We start from the raw sequence: 19035 nt of genomic DNA, 5'->3' as shown, positions 1-19035 counted from the left end.
ATTCTACAGTCTAAGAGTTTAGTGGAAATATATCCACCCACAGCGGACATCAATGTATCAAGTTTTCCTTCATTCACTGACACTGATCTTCTGAAGTGCACCCCCAGCTCCACCTTAATCCTGAATTTCCCAGGTCTAACCCACATCCCTGAACACTATGGGCAATTTCCCATGGCCAATCCACCCTAACCTGCACATCTTTGGACTGTGGGAGAAACCCACGCAGACACAGGGAAAACGTGCAAACTCCACACAGTCAGTCGCCTGAGACTGGAATTGAACCCGGGTCCCTGGTGCTGCGAGGCAACAGTGCTACCCACTGAGCCACATTATGGGCAATTTAGCACAGCCAATTCACCCGAGCCACCCTCACGTTTCCTCCTCCATATTGTGATGACTTGTTTGCTCACCTCCATCACAGTCTTATTCTCACTCACCCAGGCATCAGGAAGTAAGGTCCGGACCTGCTCATGAACCTCATGGTGTGTGGTCACACCCCATAACCCATTCCCGACTCCAGCTACTCTCTGAGGAATCTCCCTCAGCAGCCTGGTGACTCCCTCCCTCCAAACCTGCCAGCTCTGAGCTGAGGTTACTGACCGTGCAGCTAGTTTCTGTAGTTAGAATGAACCGTAACACACACCCCACCCCCCACCCCCACCCCCACCCCCACCCCCACGGTCTGACATTCCCTTTTCCCAAGTGTCTCTTGTGACAGATTTCCATCCATTGTGATACTTGCCTTTTTCTCAAACTAAACCACATTGGCAAAATAAACATGAAGGGACACATCAGTGCAGATACAAATCATGTTTAATAAAGTCATTCAGCCACAGCGTATTGAATTCCCTTGATTATTTTCCTCAAGACATTCTATTTGGATACAGTAACATGATTTGATAAGTTGTTGTTGTCCCGGTGAGGGGTGAATTCCCTCTCCGTGCTCCTCACAGCATCGGAAAATATTACTCCTGAGTCCGACTGTAGAATCAAACACAGAAATTGCTGGGGAAACTCAGCAGTTCTGGCAGCGGAGAGAAACACAGTTAACGTTTCAAATCTGATATGGTTCTTCTTCAGAACAGTTCAGGCCTTCAAGCCTCTTTGCTCGATTCAAACATTACCACTGTTCCTCTCTCCACAGAGATTGCCAGGCCTGCTGAGTTTCTCCAGCTATTTCTGTTCTGTTTTATTGATTTGCAGGATGTGGCTGTCTCTGGTTAGGCAGCATTTATTACCCAACCCTAATTGTTAACAGTCATCCATATTGCTGTGGGTCGGGAGCCAGACTGGCTAAGAATGGCCGATTTCCGTTCCTAAGGACATTATTTGTTTCAGATCTCCAACACTGGCAGTTCTTCAATTTATTTCAGATTCTAAAATGTTCTCCAATGAGGCCCAGCCAATTTCCCTCCTAACCCCGTGAATCAAATCATCCAATCACAACATAGTGCTTCAGGATATCAACCAATTACAACACTCCATTTGAATTATAGTTGTTCACCAATTCATCCAATCAGAGCGCACACTTTGAGCTACCCAGCCAGTCAGAGCGCACACCTCTGAGCTCTCCAGCCAATCACAGATCATCATTGGCTGGTCTTGGCAAGTTTTGAGAAAATTTGTAGCTCAGGTTGAGGTTTTGGATATGGGTTGGCGCTGAGCTTGAAGGTGCATTTCCAGACGTTTCGTCACCCCAAGTGGTAATGTTACCTCGTAGGGTGACGAACCGTCTGGAAATGAACCTTCCAGCTCCACGAGCAAACCTACATCCAAAATCATTGCCTGGTTCCAAGTTAGTTTTGGTTGAGAGATATATAATTGGCTGATGGAGGAAGTGGAGTGGGTGATGAAGACATCCCATGAGGTGCTGATTGGTCACATTATTTGACTATTCCCCTCCTTCCACTTTGTGGACAGAGGTCTCCAGCGAATGCCCATCCCCAGCAGGATCCCAGACATTTTCCAATTCTCCAGGGATTTCACAGAAACTGTGTCTGCTCCAGCCGTGGGGAGACCCCCATCCAGCCCATTCCTCTTGTTTTATTTTCTAACCAACCTGTTCAGAGATATTGTTACACACTGCTGGCTCAGAGGGAGGGACGCTATCATCGTACCACAAGGACCCCATTGGCCTGTTCTTTTTTTTATTTTATAATCAAAAGTGATATCACGCACCACAGGTGATGTTCCCATCGAGCCTGCCCCATCATTCAACAAGATTGTGGCTGACGTGATTATCCACATTCTCACCTTCCTCTGATAACATTTCATCCTCTCACCCATTCAGTATCTCCACCCGTCTGCCCCCTACACCCTCCAAGGACTCTGCAACCAACCGTTTCCAGGGAGAGAGTTCCAAAGATTCACCTCAGAGAGAGAGAGAGAGAGAGAGAAGGAACTGCTTCTTGTTTTTGGGAAGGCCTATGATTTTGAAACAATGACTCCTTCACTGAAGAAAGCAAGGGACTGAGCAGTGGATCTGACGGAGCTGGTCAGGGTCAACACTGAATCGACTGAGCAAGGAACCTGCCAACAGATGACAGTGCAGGTCCCTCAGCAGACTGAGGTGGACGGATATTACTGCATTCACGGGCGGGTGGGGGGGGCGGGAATCTTTGTCTCTCCCGAGCCCAGAGGAGTGTAGAGGCTCAATATACTGGAGACTAGAGATGAGTCGATCTTCTGGACCCTCGGGGGGTGGGGCAGGAGGGGGGGGGCTGGTGCAGGAAAGTGGAGCTGAGGTAGACGGCCAACTCCCGCTCCTATTGCTTCTGTCCTGAATATTAAAGCTAATGATGAGCTAGTTCCTGACTTCCCAACAAGCCCCAATTTGTAAAAAATGTTATAATTTGCGAGGAAGACTATTTCTTAATTTCTCAGTGAATTCCTGCCATCAAGAGATTAATGGAGGTGTTCATTCAGGAAATTCGAGGGGACCATTCCTGGGGGAAGGGGATGTGGGGGGTGACAGGTTCCTGAGCTAACATTGAGGGCCCAGAAGCCTCTCACACCCTTTGACCTTTGACCAGATCCAAGGTCGAGGATGTCTATAGACAATGGGCCAGAGAGAGGAGGACACTTCGGCCTAGTTAATTAATGGACATTCTGGAGCCTTTGGGCAAGAGAAGGCAGAAAATGTTGTTCACAGGATGAGGGCATCACTGACTGGGCTGGCATTTATCACCCCATCCCTAATCTGAGGGATGTGAACTCAAGGGAGGTCCCGGGACAGGAGGATGCACAACAACATTTGGCACGATGGATTCTGTAAGGTGTTCCCACGGCAAAGGGTTTAGTGCAACTAGAGAGAGGGAGAGAGAGAAGGATAACGGAGAGAGCAAGAACGACAGAGAGAGTGAGAACAAGGGATGGAATGAGAGAGGGAGAGAGTGATAATCAGAGAAAGAATGAGAGAGAGAGTGAGGGAGAGAATGAGAAAGAGAGGGAGAGAGAGAAGGATAAGGGAGAGAGCAAGAACGACAGAGAGTGAGAACAAGGGAAAAATGAGAGAGGGAGAGAGTGAGAACGAGGGAGAGAGTGGAAGTGAGAGAAAAAAAATTGAGAGAGAAAGAGAGAGTGTGTGAGAGACAGAGAGAGAGCAAGTGAGAGGGTAAAGGAGAGAGAGTGAGAGGTTGGGAGAGGGAGTGAGGGGGAAGGGGTGGGTGGCACATGCTGCTGGTTGTCCCTGTCAGGTCAGCACACAGCTCCTGGTCTGCTTCCGATGGCTCCGATGGAGAACAGTCCGTGCTGCCTCCTCAAACACCTCGAGGACACCATCACACAGCAACGCCGAGCACTCCATGTACTTCACCGCCTTGATCTTACGGGCGAGCCTGGCCCCTTGTTGGTAACTGATTGGTGCCAGTTCACGTTTGAGGAGGTTCAGGATGGTGCTGGGATCATGGCGGAGATCCTTCTTGGTGCCAACCAGTAACACGGGCACGTTGGGTCGATGGCGTTTAACCTCTGGGTACCAGTCATTCCAGATATCGTGGTAGGAGCCCGGGTCCCCGATGGAGAAACAGATGATGAAGATGTCAGTCTGTGGATAGTAGAACTGCCGTATGGACAGCATATGCTCCTCTTGGGGAGCTGTGTCCCACAAGTTCAGAGTGACCATCCGCTGGTCCACGGTGATCTGGGTAGTGACGGCATCAAAGACGGTTGGCACACTGTCCTGGGGGAAGGCTCTGCTGGTGAGACAGACGATCAGCGAGGTCTTGCCCACTAGCTCGTTGCCTAGTAACATCACCTTGATGGTCACCATCCTCCACAGCCACTTCCACACCCGACCTACAACAAAATCCAACCTGCCATTAGTAAAAGAAAACGCAGATGTACGTTTCTCTAGCACCTGTCCCAACCTCAGGGTTGTGGGAATCCCTGTTCAAGCGAACTCACTGTCATAATGTTGGAGATTTGCAGACAGGCAGTGCACAGCAAGATCCCACAAGCAGCCATCTGATAAAGGATCAATAATTTGAGGAAGTGATGACTGATTGAGGGAGAGAAATGGGAGGGAAGTGGAGTCAGGGATTGTCAGATCTACTGTGATCACATTGAATATTTGCACAGGCCTGATGGGCCGAAGGGCCTGCTCCAGCTCCTATTTCATATGGTTTAGTGGTCGTGGGTGATGATACAGGAAGCTGACAAGAATGAAGAGGTTTTAACTGAACATTTAACCCTATATATTAGGAGCAGAAATAGTCCATTCGGCCCCTTGAGCATTCTCACCATTCAATAAGATCATGGGTGATCGGTTTCTGTTCTGCATTCCACGTTCTCATCTACTTCCAATACACTCTAATTCCCTTACCTGAAGATGGGGGGGGGGGACAATTAAACAACTCACTGGAGGAAGAGACTCCACAAATATCCCCATCCTCAATGATGAAAGAGCCCAGCACATCAGGGCAAAAGGATAAGGCTTGAGCTTTCACAACAAACTTCAGTCAGAAATGCCGAGTGGATGATCCATCTCAGCCTCCTCCAGTGGTCCCCAGCATCACAGACACCAGCCCCCTCCAGTGGTCCCCAGCATCACAGACACCAGCCTCCTCCAGTGGTCCCCAGCATCACAGACACCAGCCTCCTCCAGTGGTCCCCAGCATCACAGACACCAGCCTCCTCCAGTGGTCCCCAGCATCACAGGCACCAGCCCCCTCCAGTGGTCCCCAGCATCACAGACACCAGCCCCCTCCAGTGGTCCCCAGCATCACAGACACCAGCCTCCTCCAGTGGTCCCCAGCATCACAGACACCAGCCTCCTCCAGTGGTCCCCAGCATCACAGACACCAGCCTCCTCCAGTGGTCCCCAGCATCACAGACACCAGCCTCCTCCAGTGACCCCCAGCATCACAGACACCAGCCTCCTCCAGTGGTCCCCAGCATCACAGACACCAGCCTCCTCCAGTGGTCCCCAGCATCACAGACACCAGCCTCCTCCAGTGGTCCCCAGCATCACAGACACCAGCCCCCTCCAGTGACCCCCAGCATCACAGACACCAGCCTCCTCCAGTGGTCCCCAGCATCACAGACACCAGCCTCCTCCAGTGGTCCCCAGCATCACAGACACCAGCCTCCTCCAGTGGTCCCCAGCATCACAGACACCAGCCTCCTCCAGTGGTCCCCAGCATCACAGGCACCAGCCTCCTCCAGTGGTCCCCAGCATCACAGACACCAGCCTCCTCCAGTGGTCCCCAGCATCACAGACACCAGCCTCCTCCAGTGGTGCCCAGCATCACAGACACCAGCCCCCTCCAGTGACCCCCAGCATCACAGACACCAGCCTCCTCCAGTGACCCCCAGCATCACAGGCACCAGCCTCCTCCAGTGGTCCCCAGCATCACAGACACCAGCCTCCTCCAGTGGTCCCCAGCATCACAGACACCAGCCCCCTCCAGTGACCCCCAGCATCACAGACACCAGCCTCCTCCAGTGACCCCCAGCATCACAGGCACCAGCCTCCTCCAGTGGTCCCCAGCATCACAGACACCAGCCTCCTCCAGTGGTCCCCAGCATCACATACACCAGCCTCCTCCAGTGGTCCCCAGCATCACAGACACCAGCCTCCTCCAGTGGTCCCCAGCATCACAGGCACCAGCCCCCTCCAGTGGTCCCCAGCATCACAGACACCAGCCCCCTCCAGTGGTCCCCAGCATCACAGGCACCAGCCTCCTCCAGTGGTCCCCAGCATCACAGGCACCAGCCCCCTCCAGTGGTCCCCAGCATCACAGACACTAGCCTCCTCCAGTGGTCCCCAGCATCACAGGCACCAGCCTCCTCCAGTGGTCCCCAGCATCACAGACACCAGCCCCCTCCAGTGGTCCCCAGCATCACAGGCACCAGCCTCCTCCAGTGGTCCCCAGCATCACAGACACCAGCCTCCTCCAGTGGTCCCCAGCATCACAGACACCAGCCCCCTCCAGTGACCCCCAGCATCACAGACACCAGCCCCCTCCAGTGGTCCCCAGCATCACAGACACCAGCCTCCTCCAGTGGTCCCCAGCATCACAGGCACCAGCCTCCTCCAGTGGTCCCCAGCATCACAGACACCAGTCCCCTCCAGTGGTCCCCAGCATCACAGACACCAGCCCCCTCCAGTGGTCCCCAGCATCACAGACACCAGCCCCCTCCAGTGACCCCCAGCATCACAGACACCAGCCTCCTCCAGTGGTCCCCAGCATCACAGACACCAGCCTCCTCCAGTGGTCCCCAGCATCACAGACACCAGTCCCCTCCAGTGGTCCCCAGCATCACAGACACCAGCCCCCTCCAGTGGTCCCCAGCATCACAGACACCAGCCCCCTCCAGTGACCCCCAGCATCACAGACACCAGCCTCCTCCAGTGGTCCCCAGCATCACAGACACCAGCCTCCTCCAGTGGTCCCCAGCATCACAGACACCAGCCTCCTCCAGTGGTCCCCAGCATCACAGACACCAGCCCCCTCCAGTGGTCCCCAGCATCACAGACACCAGCCCCCTCCAGTGGTCCCCAGCATCACAGACACCAGCCCCCTCCAGTGGTCCCCAGCATCACAGACACCAGCCTCCTCCAGTGGTCCCCAGCATCACAGACACCAGCCTCCTCCAGTGGTCCCCAGCATCACAGACACCAGCCTCCTCCAGTGGTCCCCAGCATCACAGACACCAGCCCCCTCCAGTGGTCCCCAGCATCACAGACACCAGTCCCCTCCAGTGGTCCCCAGCATCACAGACACCAGTCTCCAGCCAATTCAATTCACTCCACGTGATATCAGGAAACAGCTGAGTCACTGGATACTGCAAAGCTTACAGGCCCTATTCCAGCAACAGGACTGAAGACTTGTGCTCCAGAACCTGCCGCTCCCCTAGCCAAGCTGTCCCAGTACAGGTACAACACTGGCATCTACCTGAAATGTGGAAAATTATCCAGGTATGTCCTGTATATAAATAGCGGGACAAATCCAACCTGGCCAATTACCGCCCCAACTCTATAATGGACAGTGTCCAGTTAGCGCTCCTCATCCCTTGCTGGATCTGCACTCTAACAGTTTGTGGTGCCCATGCACCAGAAAGTCTAGAACCCTATACACCTCAGAACTCTGCACCGCATTTCAGAAATTCTCTGTTTTTTTTTAATCTTATTGTCAAAGTGAACAACTTCACTTTTCCCCACAGTCTGCTCCACCTGCCAGATTGCCCATTTTCCTAATGTCCTCATATCCACCTCCATGTTGAGTTGTCTCCACAAGATACTTCCCTCTTTGGTACCATTCGCTGCAGTTAGTGACAGTGTCCTTGTTACCCTTGTCTCAATAGTTCATGGAAACTGTAAAACGTTAAGACCCAGTACAGACCCCTGGAAGTCTCCATCTGTCACGTCCAGCCAATCAATGACCCCTTTACTCTCTGCTTTCTGCCAGTCAGTTAATTTTTCACCCATGCCAGTACCGCCCCCCCACCCCCCGTACACCCACAATCACGACTTTCAGTATAAACCTGTTTTCTGGAATCTTGCCGAGTGCCTTCAGGAAATCCAGGCACAGTATATCAGTGAGCATCCTTTCTGCACATATCTTGTATTTTAATTAAATAAACAGCAGCATTCACCAAGCACCTGGACAGATACGTGAATCGGAAGGGAATGCTGATCCTCTAGGTGAAGGCAGTTTTAGCAAAATGTGTTGGCACAGGCTTGGCAGGTCAAAGGGCCTGTCACTGTGCTGTATTGTTCTTCGTTCTGACTGCTGCCTCCTCCCCCCAGTGACCTGGAGCGTTTCCAAGTCTCCAACTGTAATCCCTTCAAGGATTCGAATGGGATCATATTTGCTACAATTTCCTGAATCTGGGGAGTTTGGGAAAACTATCACCAACTGCTTTTAAACCCCCAAAATGGAATCCATCTGAACCTGGTCCCTGTCAGCTCACAGCTCCCTCTGTTTACTCCATCCCACTTCCCCAATGATGGTAATTGCACCAGAGTCCTCTCTTACTCCCACCCCTGGCTTCACTGTTATTGCAGAGTGTTCTGGCTCCTCCAGAGTGAAGACAGGAGCAAAATATTTGTCCATTTCATCCACTATTCCCTTCCTATGGACTATTATCTCCTGGTTCTCACCCTCTAGGGAATAATGCTCATGTCACTGATGCTTTTCCTTTTGAAATATCTTTAAAAACTGTTCCTATCCATTTTGACATTCTCAGCTGGCTTCCTCATACCCCGGCCTCTTCCTCCTGATTAACCTTTCATTCATTCTCTGCGATTCTTCACATTCTGACCATTTATCTGACCTGTCACTCCTTTTTGTATCATTATCTGTTTTTCCCTTCAGTTTGATGCTTTCCTTTAACTTCTTGACATAAGATGGTGCGTCCTCCCTTTCGAATGGGAATATATTAACTCTCTGTATTTGCCAATGTCCCTTCTAGTATCTGCCACTGTCTCTATTGACCTATCCTCCAACCTCCATGCCACGTCATTGCATCTACTTACGTTTAAATCACTAATCTTAGATGGTGTTTCTCCCTCTCAAACTGAACATAGTTTTCCTAATATTTTCCTAATCAATGATATTGTGGTCATTCTTACTAAGAGGTGTTTTCACTCTGAGGACCTGAATACAGCCATAGCTATAGAGTCATAGTGGTGTACAGCACAGAGAAAGGCCATTCGGTCTTTCAGAGTCTGCACTTGCCCCCTAACTATTCTAGTCCCATTTTCAAATGTCACCATCTGCAGTGGGACAGTGGGATTTATCACAACTCACAAAACCAAGTCCAATCTAAACCTGCTGTCTGGTTGGCTCTGAGAAGCTGCCTTGAAAGCAGTGGCTCAGTGGTTAGCACTGCTACCTCACAGCACCAGGGTCCCAGGTTCAATCCCAGCCTCGGGTGACTGTCTGTGTGGAGTTTGCACGTTCTCCCCGTGTATGCGTGGGTTTCCTCCGGTGCTCCGGTTTCCTCCCACAGTCCAAAGATGTGCAGGTCAGGTGAATTGCCCAGGGATGTTAAGGCTAGTATTGGTCATTGGGAATGCAGGGTTACTGGGGTAGGGCTGGGGGTAAATCTCAATGGGGTAGGGCTGGGGGTAAATCTCTTATGAAGGGTCAGTGTGAACGCGTTGGGTCTGTAGGAAATCTATGGAAGCATTCTGTAAGCTTCCACTTTGGTCAATTGGATTTTTCCAGTTTCAATGTCACTCAAGATTGTTGCCATGCCAACACCCAACATTCTGATCGTGAAAACCTTGAACCAGATTGGGGTCAGTGGTAGGGGACTGTAGACCACTCTCGTCTAGTGACCTTTTTCCCCTCCTATTCCTCATCTCCACCCAGACTCCCCTGAACCAAGGTCATCACTAACTATTACATCATTATTACCCCCTGAATAACCCCCCACCCCCCAGTATTTATCTAGCTTGTGATTTTTCTTAAATATCATGTACCCCTCGATGTTCACACCCTCATTCTCATTATCAGACAGTCCATGGCTCTATAAAGCTATCAGATTACATTTAATTACATCAAAGTGCACACTCTGTTTGTTATGAATGTTACACACAGTCAGATATAAAGCCTTTAGTTTTGCTTTTTTGTTATCTTTGTAACATCTTGTCCTGACTGTTAGTACATCCTGAGGTTTGTAAATAATTGTTGGTTTTCTGGAACATGCGTATTGGTGAAACAAGGCATGTTTTACCAAAGCTCTGTCTCTCACTCTTCAGGACAATACACAAGAATACAAATTCACAGGGAAACCAACATTGATGCTGCAGTGAGAGGAGAGCGGACTCTGACCAATGGAGACATTGCCATGGAGAATGCCCCCGTTAATACTGATTGACAGTTACCTGCCAGACTTTGTTTAAACTTTAAACCAGGCAGGCTGACTCTGATTGGTCAGGGCATTGTCCTGAGAAAGAACGTTGTGTAAAATAGTCTGTAAAATATTCTTGTGAAATGTTCAGCTGAGTCTGAAGTGAAAACTATCAACAAAAATATCCTTCCTCAGCCATTTTCTTTTGATTTATTCTCTCTGTTCCTTCCGTCCATTCTCTGACCTTCATTCCCCAAATGATAATTATTTGTCTCTCCTGCTTTGACTCTGCCCCTTTATTCATGAGCTCCAGTTAAAACCTGACCCCCCCCCCACCTCCCCCCGTTGTGCGGTACCCTGTGCCATAGGGTCACACTCAGCAAATTCTCTCAAACAGAGAGAACCTCAAAGCTGGGCAGCAGTCAGTGCTGGGCTCCTGTCAGTCCCTGCCTCATTCCTCACTCACTGTCACATCCTCCTCTCCCTGACCATTAATCCAGTCAGAAAAATAAATAAATAGATGGAAAAGGTGTCTCAGTGGCTAGCACTGCTGCCTCACAGCGCCAGGGACCCGGGTTCGATTCCAGCCTCGGGCGACTGTCTGTGTGGAGTTTGCACATTCTCCCCGTGTCTGCGTGGGTTTCCTCCGGGTGCTCCGGTTTCCTCCCACAGTCCAAAGATGTGCAGGGTCAGGGTGGAATGGGCCATGGGAAACTGCCCATAGTGACGGCGAGGTGTGGTCTCACAGTGGGAAACACAGTGTTACAGGGATAGGGGTGCGGAGTCTGGGTGGATGCTCTTTGGAGGATCGGAGTGGACATGTTGGGCTGAATGGCCTGTTTCCACATGGTCGAGCTTCTATGAAATCGTCAGAACCCATCACAGAATCACACAGTGTAGAAGTGGCCCACTTGCGAAATGCCAGACCTTTTACCCACCCTCAGCTCAGTGCTTTAATGTTACGGTGTACCAGGGGCTCCCCTCTCTCCACTACCACTCTCCCAGGCACCGCGTTCTGGACTATCACCCACCCCCCTCACATTCCCCTGAAACCTCCAGCCCCTCACCTTGAACCCGTGTTCCCTCGGGAATGATCCTTCAACTAAAGGGAACAAGCTGCCCCTTATCCATGCCCCTCATCATCTTCCGTGGAAAGTGAATGGACTGTCACCGTGTTTGTGGATGACGGAGGGAGATAGACAGGGCAAGAGACCTTGTGGGTGGGGCAACGTGAGGTCATGTGCTTTGCAGGAAGAATAGATCAGAAGGCTATTATTGAAAGCCAACAGATAGCTGTGGAACAGAGGGATTTGGGAATCCTTGTGCATTATGACTCAAGATCCACATTCAGGTGGAATGGCAAATGGAATATTGGCCTTTATTTCAGTGGCAATTCCTATAAAAACAGGGAGGTTTCACTAGAACTATACAGAGCACTGGGCAAAGCACAGCTGGAATGGTGTGAATCGTTTCAGGTCCCTTATCGAAGGAGAGATAGAGGGATGTTGGTGGAGGGATGGTGTGATGAGGAGAGGGTGAATAGGTTGGGCATGTAGAAGATTGAGAGGTGACTTCATTCCCGGGGGATTTGACACGGTGCACGTGGAAATGCTGTTTTTCCCCTTGTTCAACAGGGACCAGCGGGGCATCATCTCGGAATAGGGGTTTGCACGTTGAAGACAGAGATGAGGAGGAATCTCTTCACTCAGACAGGAGGGAATCGGTGGAATTCTTCACCGCCCAGGGCTGTTGAGTAAGTAAATTCCAGTGAGTCTACTCAAGGCTGAGACAGACAGAGTTTTAACCAGTGACGGAATTGAAGGAAAAGGCAGGAAAGTGGAGTTGAGGATAATGAGATCTGCACAGCAGACTCGATGGGCTGAATGGCCTACTTCTGCTTCAGGATACTCAGCCTCCTGGAATAAAGCATTGAGGTAACGCTGCGCTTCCATAATGAGCCCCAGCGTAAACAGCTCACTGACACCGAGCAAACAGTGCGGTGACTACACTGACAGGCAGACAAAAACACCGACCAACTGACCAACTGACTGACTGACCGACTGACTGACTGACTGACTGACTGACCGACTGACTGACCGACTGACCGAGTGACCGACTGACTGACTGACGGACCGACTGACTGACCGATTGACTGACCAACCGACTGACTGACTGGCTGACCGACTGACTGACTAACTGACCGACCGACCGACTGACTGACCAACTGACCGACGACCGACCAACCGACTGACTGACTGACTGACTGACTGACTGACTGACTGACTGACTAACTGACTGACCGACTGACTGACTGACCGATTGACTGACCAACCGACTGACTGACTGGCTGACCGACTGACTGACTAACAGACCAACTGACTGACCGACTGTCTGACCGACTGACCAACTGACCGACCGACCGACTGACTGACCAACTGACTGACAGACCGACCAACCGACTGACTGACCGACTTACTGACTGACCGACCGACCGACTGACCGACCGACTGACCGACCGACTGACTGACCGACTGTCTGACTGACCGACCGACCGACCGACTGACCAACTGACCAACCAACTGACTGACTGACCGACCGACCGACTGACTGACCAACTGACCAACTGACCAACTGACTGACCGACTAACTGACCAACTGACTGACCGACTGTCTGACTGACCGACCAATGGACTGACCGACTGTCTGACTGACCGACCGACTGACTGACTGACCGACTGACTGACCAACCGACTGACCAACTGACCGACCGACTGACCGACCGACTGACTGACCGACTGTCTGACTGACTGACTGACTGACCAACTGACTGACCGACTGTCTGACTGACCGACCGACTGACTGACTGACCGACTGACTGACTGACCGACTGACTGAATGACCGATTGATGACTGACCGACCGACCGACTGACTGACCAACTGACTGACAGACCGACCGACCGACTGACTGACCGACCGACTGACCAACTGACCAACCAACTGACTGACTGACCGACCGACCGACTGACTGACCAACTGACCAACTGACTGACCGACTAACTGACCAACTGACCGACCGACCGACTGACCAACTGACCGACCGACCGACTGACTGACCAACTGACTGACAGACCGACCAACCGACTGACTGACCGACTTACTGACTGACCGACCGACCGACTGACTGACCAACTGACCAACTGACTGACCGACTAACTGACCAACTGACCGACCGACTGACTGACTGACTGACTGACCGACCGACTGACTGACCGACTAACTGACTAACTGACCAGCTGACTGGCCGACTGACCAACTGACCGACCGACCGACCGACTGACCAACTGACTGACAGACCGACCAACCGACTGACTGACCGACTGACTGACTGACCGACCGACCGACCGACTGACCAACTGACCAACCAACTGACTGACTGACCAACCGACCGACTGACTGACCAACTGACCAACTGACTGACCGACTAACTGACCAACTGACCGACCGACTGACTGACCGATTGACTGACTGACCGACAGACTGACCGACCGACTGACTGACCGATTGACTGACAGACTGACTGACCGACTGACTGACCGACCGACCGACCGACTGACCGACTGACTGACTGACCGACCGACTGACCAACTGACTGACTGACCGACCGACTGACTGACTGACTGACCGACCGACCGACTGACCAACCGACTGACTGAACGACCGAACGACTGACTGACCAGCTGACCAACCGACTGACCGACTGACTGACTGACCGACCGACTGACTGAGTGACCGACCGACTGACTGACTGACCAACTTACTGACTGACTGGCTGACTGACTGACCGACTGACCGATTGACTGACTGACTGACCGGCTGACTGACTGACCGACTGACTGACCGACTGACCGATTGACTGACTGACTGACCGGCTATCTGACTGACCGACCGACCGACTGACTGACCAACTGACTGACTGACTGAACGACCGAACGACTGACTGACCAGCTGACCAACCGACTGACCGACCGACTGACCGACTGACTGACTGACCAACTGACTGACTGACCGACTGACTGACTGACTGACTGACTGACTGACCGACCGACTGACTGACCAACTGACTGACTGACTGAACGACCGACCGACTGATCAGCTGACCAACCGACTGACCGACTGACTGACTGACCGACCGACTGACTGAGTGACCGACCGACTGACTGACTGACCAACTTACTGACTGACTGACCAACTGACTGACTGACCGACTGACTGACCAGCTGACTGGCCGACTGACCGATTGACTGACTGGCTGACTGACCGGCTGACTGACTGACCGACTGACTGACCGACTGACTGGCCGACTGACTGACCGACTGACCGGCTGACTGACTGACCGACTGACTGACCGACTGACTGACTGACTGAACGACCGAACGACTGACTGACCAGCTGACCAACCGACTGACCGACCGACTGACCGACTGACTGACTGACCAACTGACTGACTGACCGACCGACTGACTGACTGACTGACTGACCGACCGACCGACTGACTGACCAACTGACTGACTGACTGAACGACCGACCGACTGATCAGCTGACCAACCGACTGACCGACCGACTGACTGACCGATTGACTGACAGACTGACTGACCGACTGACTGACCGACCGACCGACCGACTGACCGACTGACTGACTGACCGACCGACTGACCAACTGACTGACTGACCGACCGACTGACTGACTGACTGACCGACCGACCGACTGACCAACCGACTGACTGAACGACCGAACGACTGACTGACCAGCTGACCAACCGACTGACCGACTGACTGACTGACCGACCGACTGACTGAGTGACCGACCGACTGACTGACTGACCAACTTACTGACTGACTGGCTGACTGACTGACCGACTGACCGATTGACTGACTGACTGACCGGCTGACTGACTGACCGACTGACTGACCGACTGACCGATTGACTGACTGACTGACCGGCTATCTGACTGACCGACCGACCGACTGACTGACCAACTGACTGACTGACTGAACGACCGAACGACTGACTGACCAGCTGACCAACCGACTGACCGACCGACTGACCGACTGACTGACTGACCAACTGACTGACTGACCGACTGACTGACTGACTGACTGACTGACTGACCGACCGACTGACTGACCAACTGACTGACTGACTGAACGACCGACCGACTGATCAGCTGACCAACCGACTGACCGACTGACTGACTGACCGACCGACTGACTGAGTGACCGACCGACTGACTGACTGACCAACTTACTGACTGACTGACCAACTGACTGACTGACCGACTGACTGACCAGCTGACTGGCCGACTGACCGATTGACTGACTGGCTGACTGACCGGCTGACTGACTGACCGACTGACTGACCGACTGACTGGCCGACTGACTGACCGACTGACCGGCTGACTGACTGACCGACTGACTGACCGACTGACTGACTGACTGAACGACCGAACGACTGACTGACCAGCTGACCAACCGACTGACCGACCGACTGACCGACTGACTGACTGACCAACTGACTGACTGACCGACCGACTGACTGACTGACTGACTGACCGACCGACCGACTGACTGACCAACTGACTGACTGACTGAACGACCGACCGACTGATCAGCTGACCAACCGACTGACCGACTGACTGACTGACCGACCGACTGACTGAGTGACCGACCGACTGACTGACTGACCAACTTACTGACTGACTGACCAACTGACTGACTGACCGACTGACTGACCAGCTGACTGGCCGACTGACCGATTGACTGACTGGCTGACTGACCGGCTGACTGACTGACCGACTGACTGACTGACTGACTGACTGACCAACTTACTGACTGACTGGCCGACTGACTGACCGACTGACCGGCTGACTGACTGACCGACTGACTGACCGACTGACTGACCAACTGACTGACCGACTTACAGACTGACTGACCGATTGACTGACTGACTGACAGGAGGTAGCGGCTTTTTTTGTGTGTTTTTTTTGTTTCAGGGACTGGATGTCCATGGTAAAAATAAGGCGTTGGGGACCGGGGAAGCGAAAATCATGGAGGAGGTGGAGGGCATGGGTGGTGTCCCGAACGTAGGTAGGGAGTTCTTGGACTAATGGGGACAGGACCGTGTCGAGGTATGCGGAGATGAGTTCGATGGGGCAGGAGCAGGCGGAGACGATGGGTCGTCCGGGTCGGTCAGGTTTGTGGATTTTGAGCAGGAGGTAGAAGCGGGCGGTGCGGGGTTGTGGGACTATGAGGTTGGAGGCGGTGGATGGGAGGTCCCCTGAGGTGATGAGGTTATGGATGGTCTGGGAGATGATGGTTTGGTGGTGGGGGGTGGGGTCATGGTCAAGGGGGCAGTAGGAGGAGGTATCTGCGAGCTGGCGTTTGGCCTCAGCGGTGTAGAGGTCGGTGCGCCAAACTACTACCGCGCCTCCCTTGTCAGCTGGTTTGATGGTGAGGTTGGGGTTACACTAATGGTCACACTAACTGACTGACCGAACGATGGGGTGACAGTCACACTGACAGACGGACTGACTGACAGACGGACTGACTGACAGACGGATTCTGGATCAGTGGTGCTGGAAGAGCACAGCAATTCAGGCAGCATCCGAGGACAGGCAAAATCGACGTTTCAGGCAAAAGCCCTTCATCTTCTTGATGAAGGGCTTTTGCCCGAAACGCGATTTTGCCTGTCCTCGGATGCTGCCTGAATTGCTGTGCTCTTCCAGCACCACTGATCCAGAATCTGGTTTCCAGCATCTGCAGTCATTGTTTTTACCTGACTGACAGACGGACTGACTGACAGAGCTTGTTGTTTGTCTGATATTGCACTGTAGTCCATCTCCCACATCCTGATCCATGACCTGCCAAGTTTATTTGTGTGCTAATTAATAGTTTTTACTCAACTAACTTAAAATTAATTAGGCCCACATTTCAGAATAAGCTTTATTACTGCCAATAAACTCTACAAATACTTGTAGGTTACAGAGGGACATAGCTAAGCTGCAGAGCTGGGCTGGGAGGTGGCAAATGGATTTAATGTGGAAAAGTGTGAGGTGATTCACTTTGGAAGGAGCAACAGGAATGCAGAGTACTGGGCTAATGGTCAGATTCTTGGTAGTGCAGATGAGCAGAGAGATCTTGGTGTCCATGTACATAGATTCCTGAAAGTTGCCACCCAGGTTGATAGGATTGTTAAGAAGGCATATGATGTGTTAGCTTTTATTGGTAGAGGGGCTGAGTTTCGGAGCCACAAGGTCATGTTACAGTTGTAAAAAATTCTCTTGCGGCTACACCTGGAGTATTGCGTACAGTTCTGGTCACCGCATTATAGGAAGGATGTGGAAGCTTGGAGAGGGTTCAGAGGTGATTTACTAGGTTGCCTGGTATGGAGGGAAGGTCTCATGAGGAAAGGCTGAGGGAACTGAGGCTGTTTTTATTAGAGAGAAGGTTGAGAGCTGACTTAATTGAGACATATTAGATAATGTTAGATAGGGTGGACAGTGAGAGCCTTTTTCCTCAGATGGTGATGGCTAGCACGAGGGGCCTTAGCTTTAAATTGAGGAACGATAGATATAGGACAGATGTCAGAGGTAGGTTCTTTACTCAGATAGTAATAAGGGTGTGGAATGCACTGCCTGCAACATTAGTAGACTCACCACCTTTAAGGGCATTTAAATGGTCAGTGGATAAACCTATGGATGATAATGGAATAGTGTAGGTTAGATGGGCTTCAGATTGGTTCCACAGGTCAGCACAACATCGAGGACTGAAGGGCCTGTACTGCGCACTAATGTTCTATGTTCTATGATTCAAAATGCACAGTTATTAAGCAGAAACCTGAATCATGACCCATTAAAAGGCAAAAACCTCATCACCAAATGCAAAACAACATTCCCACAGCCTCACACATCAGACTGACTCTCACAAAACTCCCTTGGATAGTTTTAATCTTTAACATCTCAATTTGAGCAGTTCCGACAGTGCGTCACTCCCTCAGCACTGTCCCTCTGACAGTGCGTCACTCCCTCAGCACTGTCCCTCTGACAGTGCGTCACTCCCTCAGCACTGTCCCTCTGACAGTGCGTCACTCCCTCAGCACTGTCCCTCCGACAGTGCCCACTCCCTCAGCACTGTCCCTCCGACAGTGCGGCGCTCCCTCAGCACTGACCCTCCGACAGTGCGGCGCTCCCTCAGCACTGACCCTCCGACAGTGCGGCGCTCCCTCAGCACTGACCCTCCGACAGTGCGGCGCTCCCTCAGCACTGACCCTCCGACAGTGCGGCGCTCCCTCAGCACTGACCCTCCGACAGTGCGGCGCTCCCTCAGCACTGACCCTCCGACAGTGCGGCGCTCCCTCAGCACTGACCCTCCGACAGTGCGGCGCTCCCTCAGCACTGACCCTCCGACAGTGCGGCGCTCCCTCAGCACTGACCCTCCGACAGTGCGGCACTCCCTCAGCACTGACCCTCTGATAGAGCCCAGTCCCTCAGCACTGACCCTCTGACAGTGCGGCACTCCCTCAGCACTGACCCTCCGACAGTGCAGCACTCCCTCAGCACTGACCCTCCGACAGTGCGGCGCTCCCTCAGCACTGACCCTCCGACAGTGCGGCGCTCCCTCAGCACTGATCCTCCGACAGTGCGGCACTCCCTCAGCACTGACCCTCCAACAGTGCG

General features: G+C 52.4%; 1 protein-coding gene across 5 annotated transcripts in view; it reads right to left on the bottom strand.

Annotated features, from left to right (window-relative positions):
- Positions 1 to 795: 795 nt before the first annotated feature.
- LOC122551183 (rho-related GTP-binding protein RhoG-like) overlaps positions 796 to 19035 on the bottom strand; it is a 145205-nt gene continuing 126965 nt past the window's right edge. For 4 of the 5 annotated variants that reach the window (XM_087988475.1, XM_087988474.1, XM_087988478.1 and 1 more), the window contains exon 2: positions 796 to 4296. In XM_087988475.1, the coding sequence (XP_087844601.1) occupies positions 3692 to 4270 (579 nt within the window). In that variant the 5' untranslated portion in view covers positions 4271 to 4296 and the 3' untranslated portion in view covers positions 796 to 3691. Of the gene's footprint in view, positions 4297 to 18955; positions 18981 to 19035 lie in introns of those variants that run through there. The other variant, XM_087988476.1, reaches the window with a different exon arrangement.

Source organism: Chiloscyllium plagiosum, unplaced genomic scaffold (assembly GCF_037043375.1).
Source record: "Chiloscyllium plagiosum isolate Xiang-an unplaced genomic scaffold, Cpla_swu_hap1 HiC_scaffold_6, whole genome shotgun sequence".
Taxonomy (NCBI): Eukaryota; Metazoa; Chordata; class Chondrichthyes; order Orectolobiformes; family Hemiscylliidae; genus Chiloscyllium; species Chiloscyllium plagiosum.
Note: the sequence above shows the minus strand (reverse complement) of the source record. Positions and strands in the feature narration are given on the sequence as shown.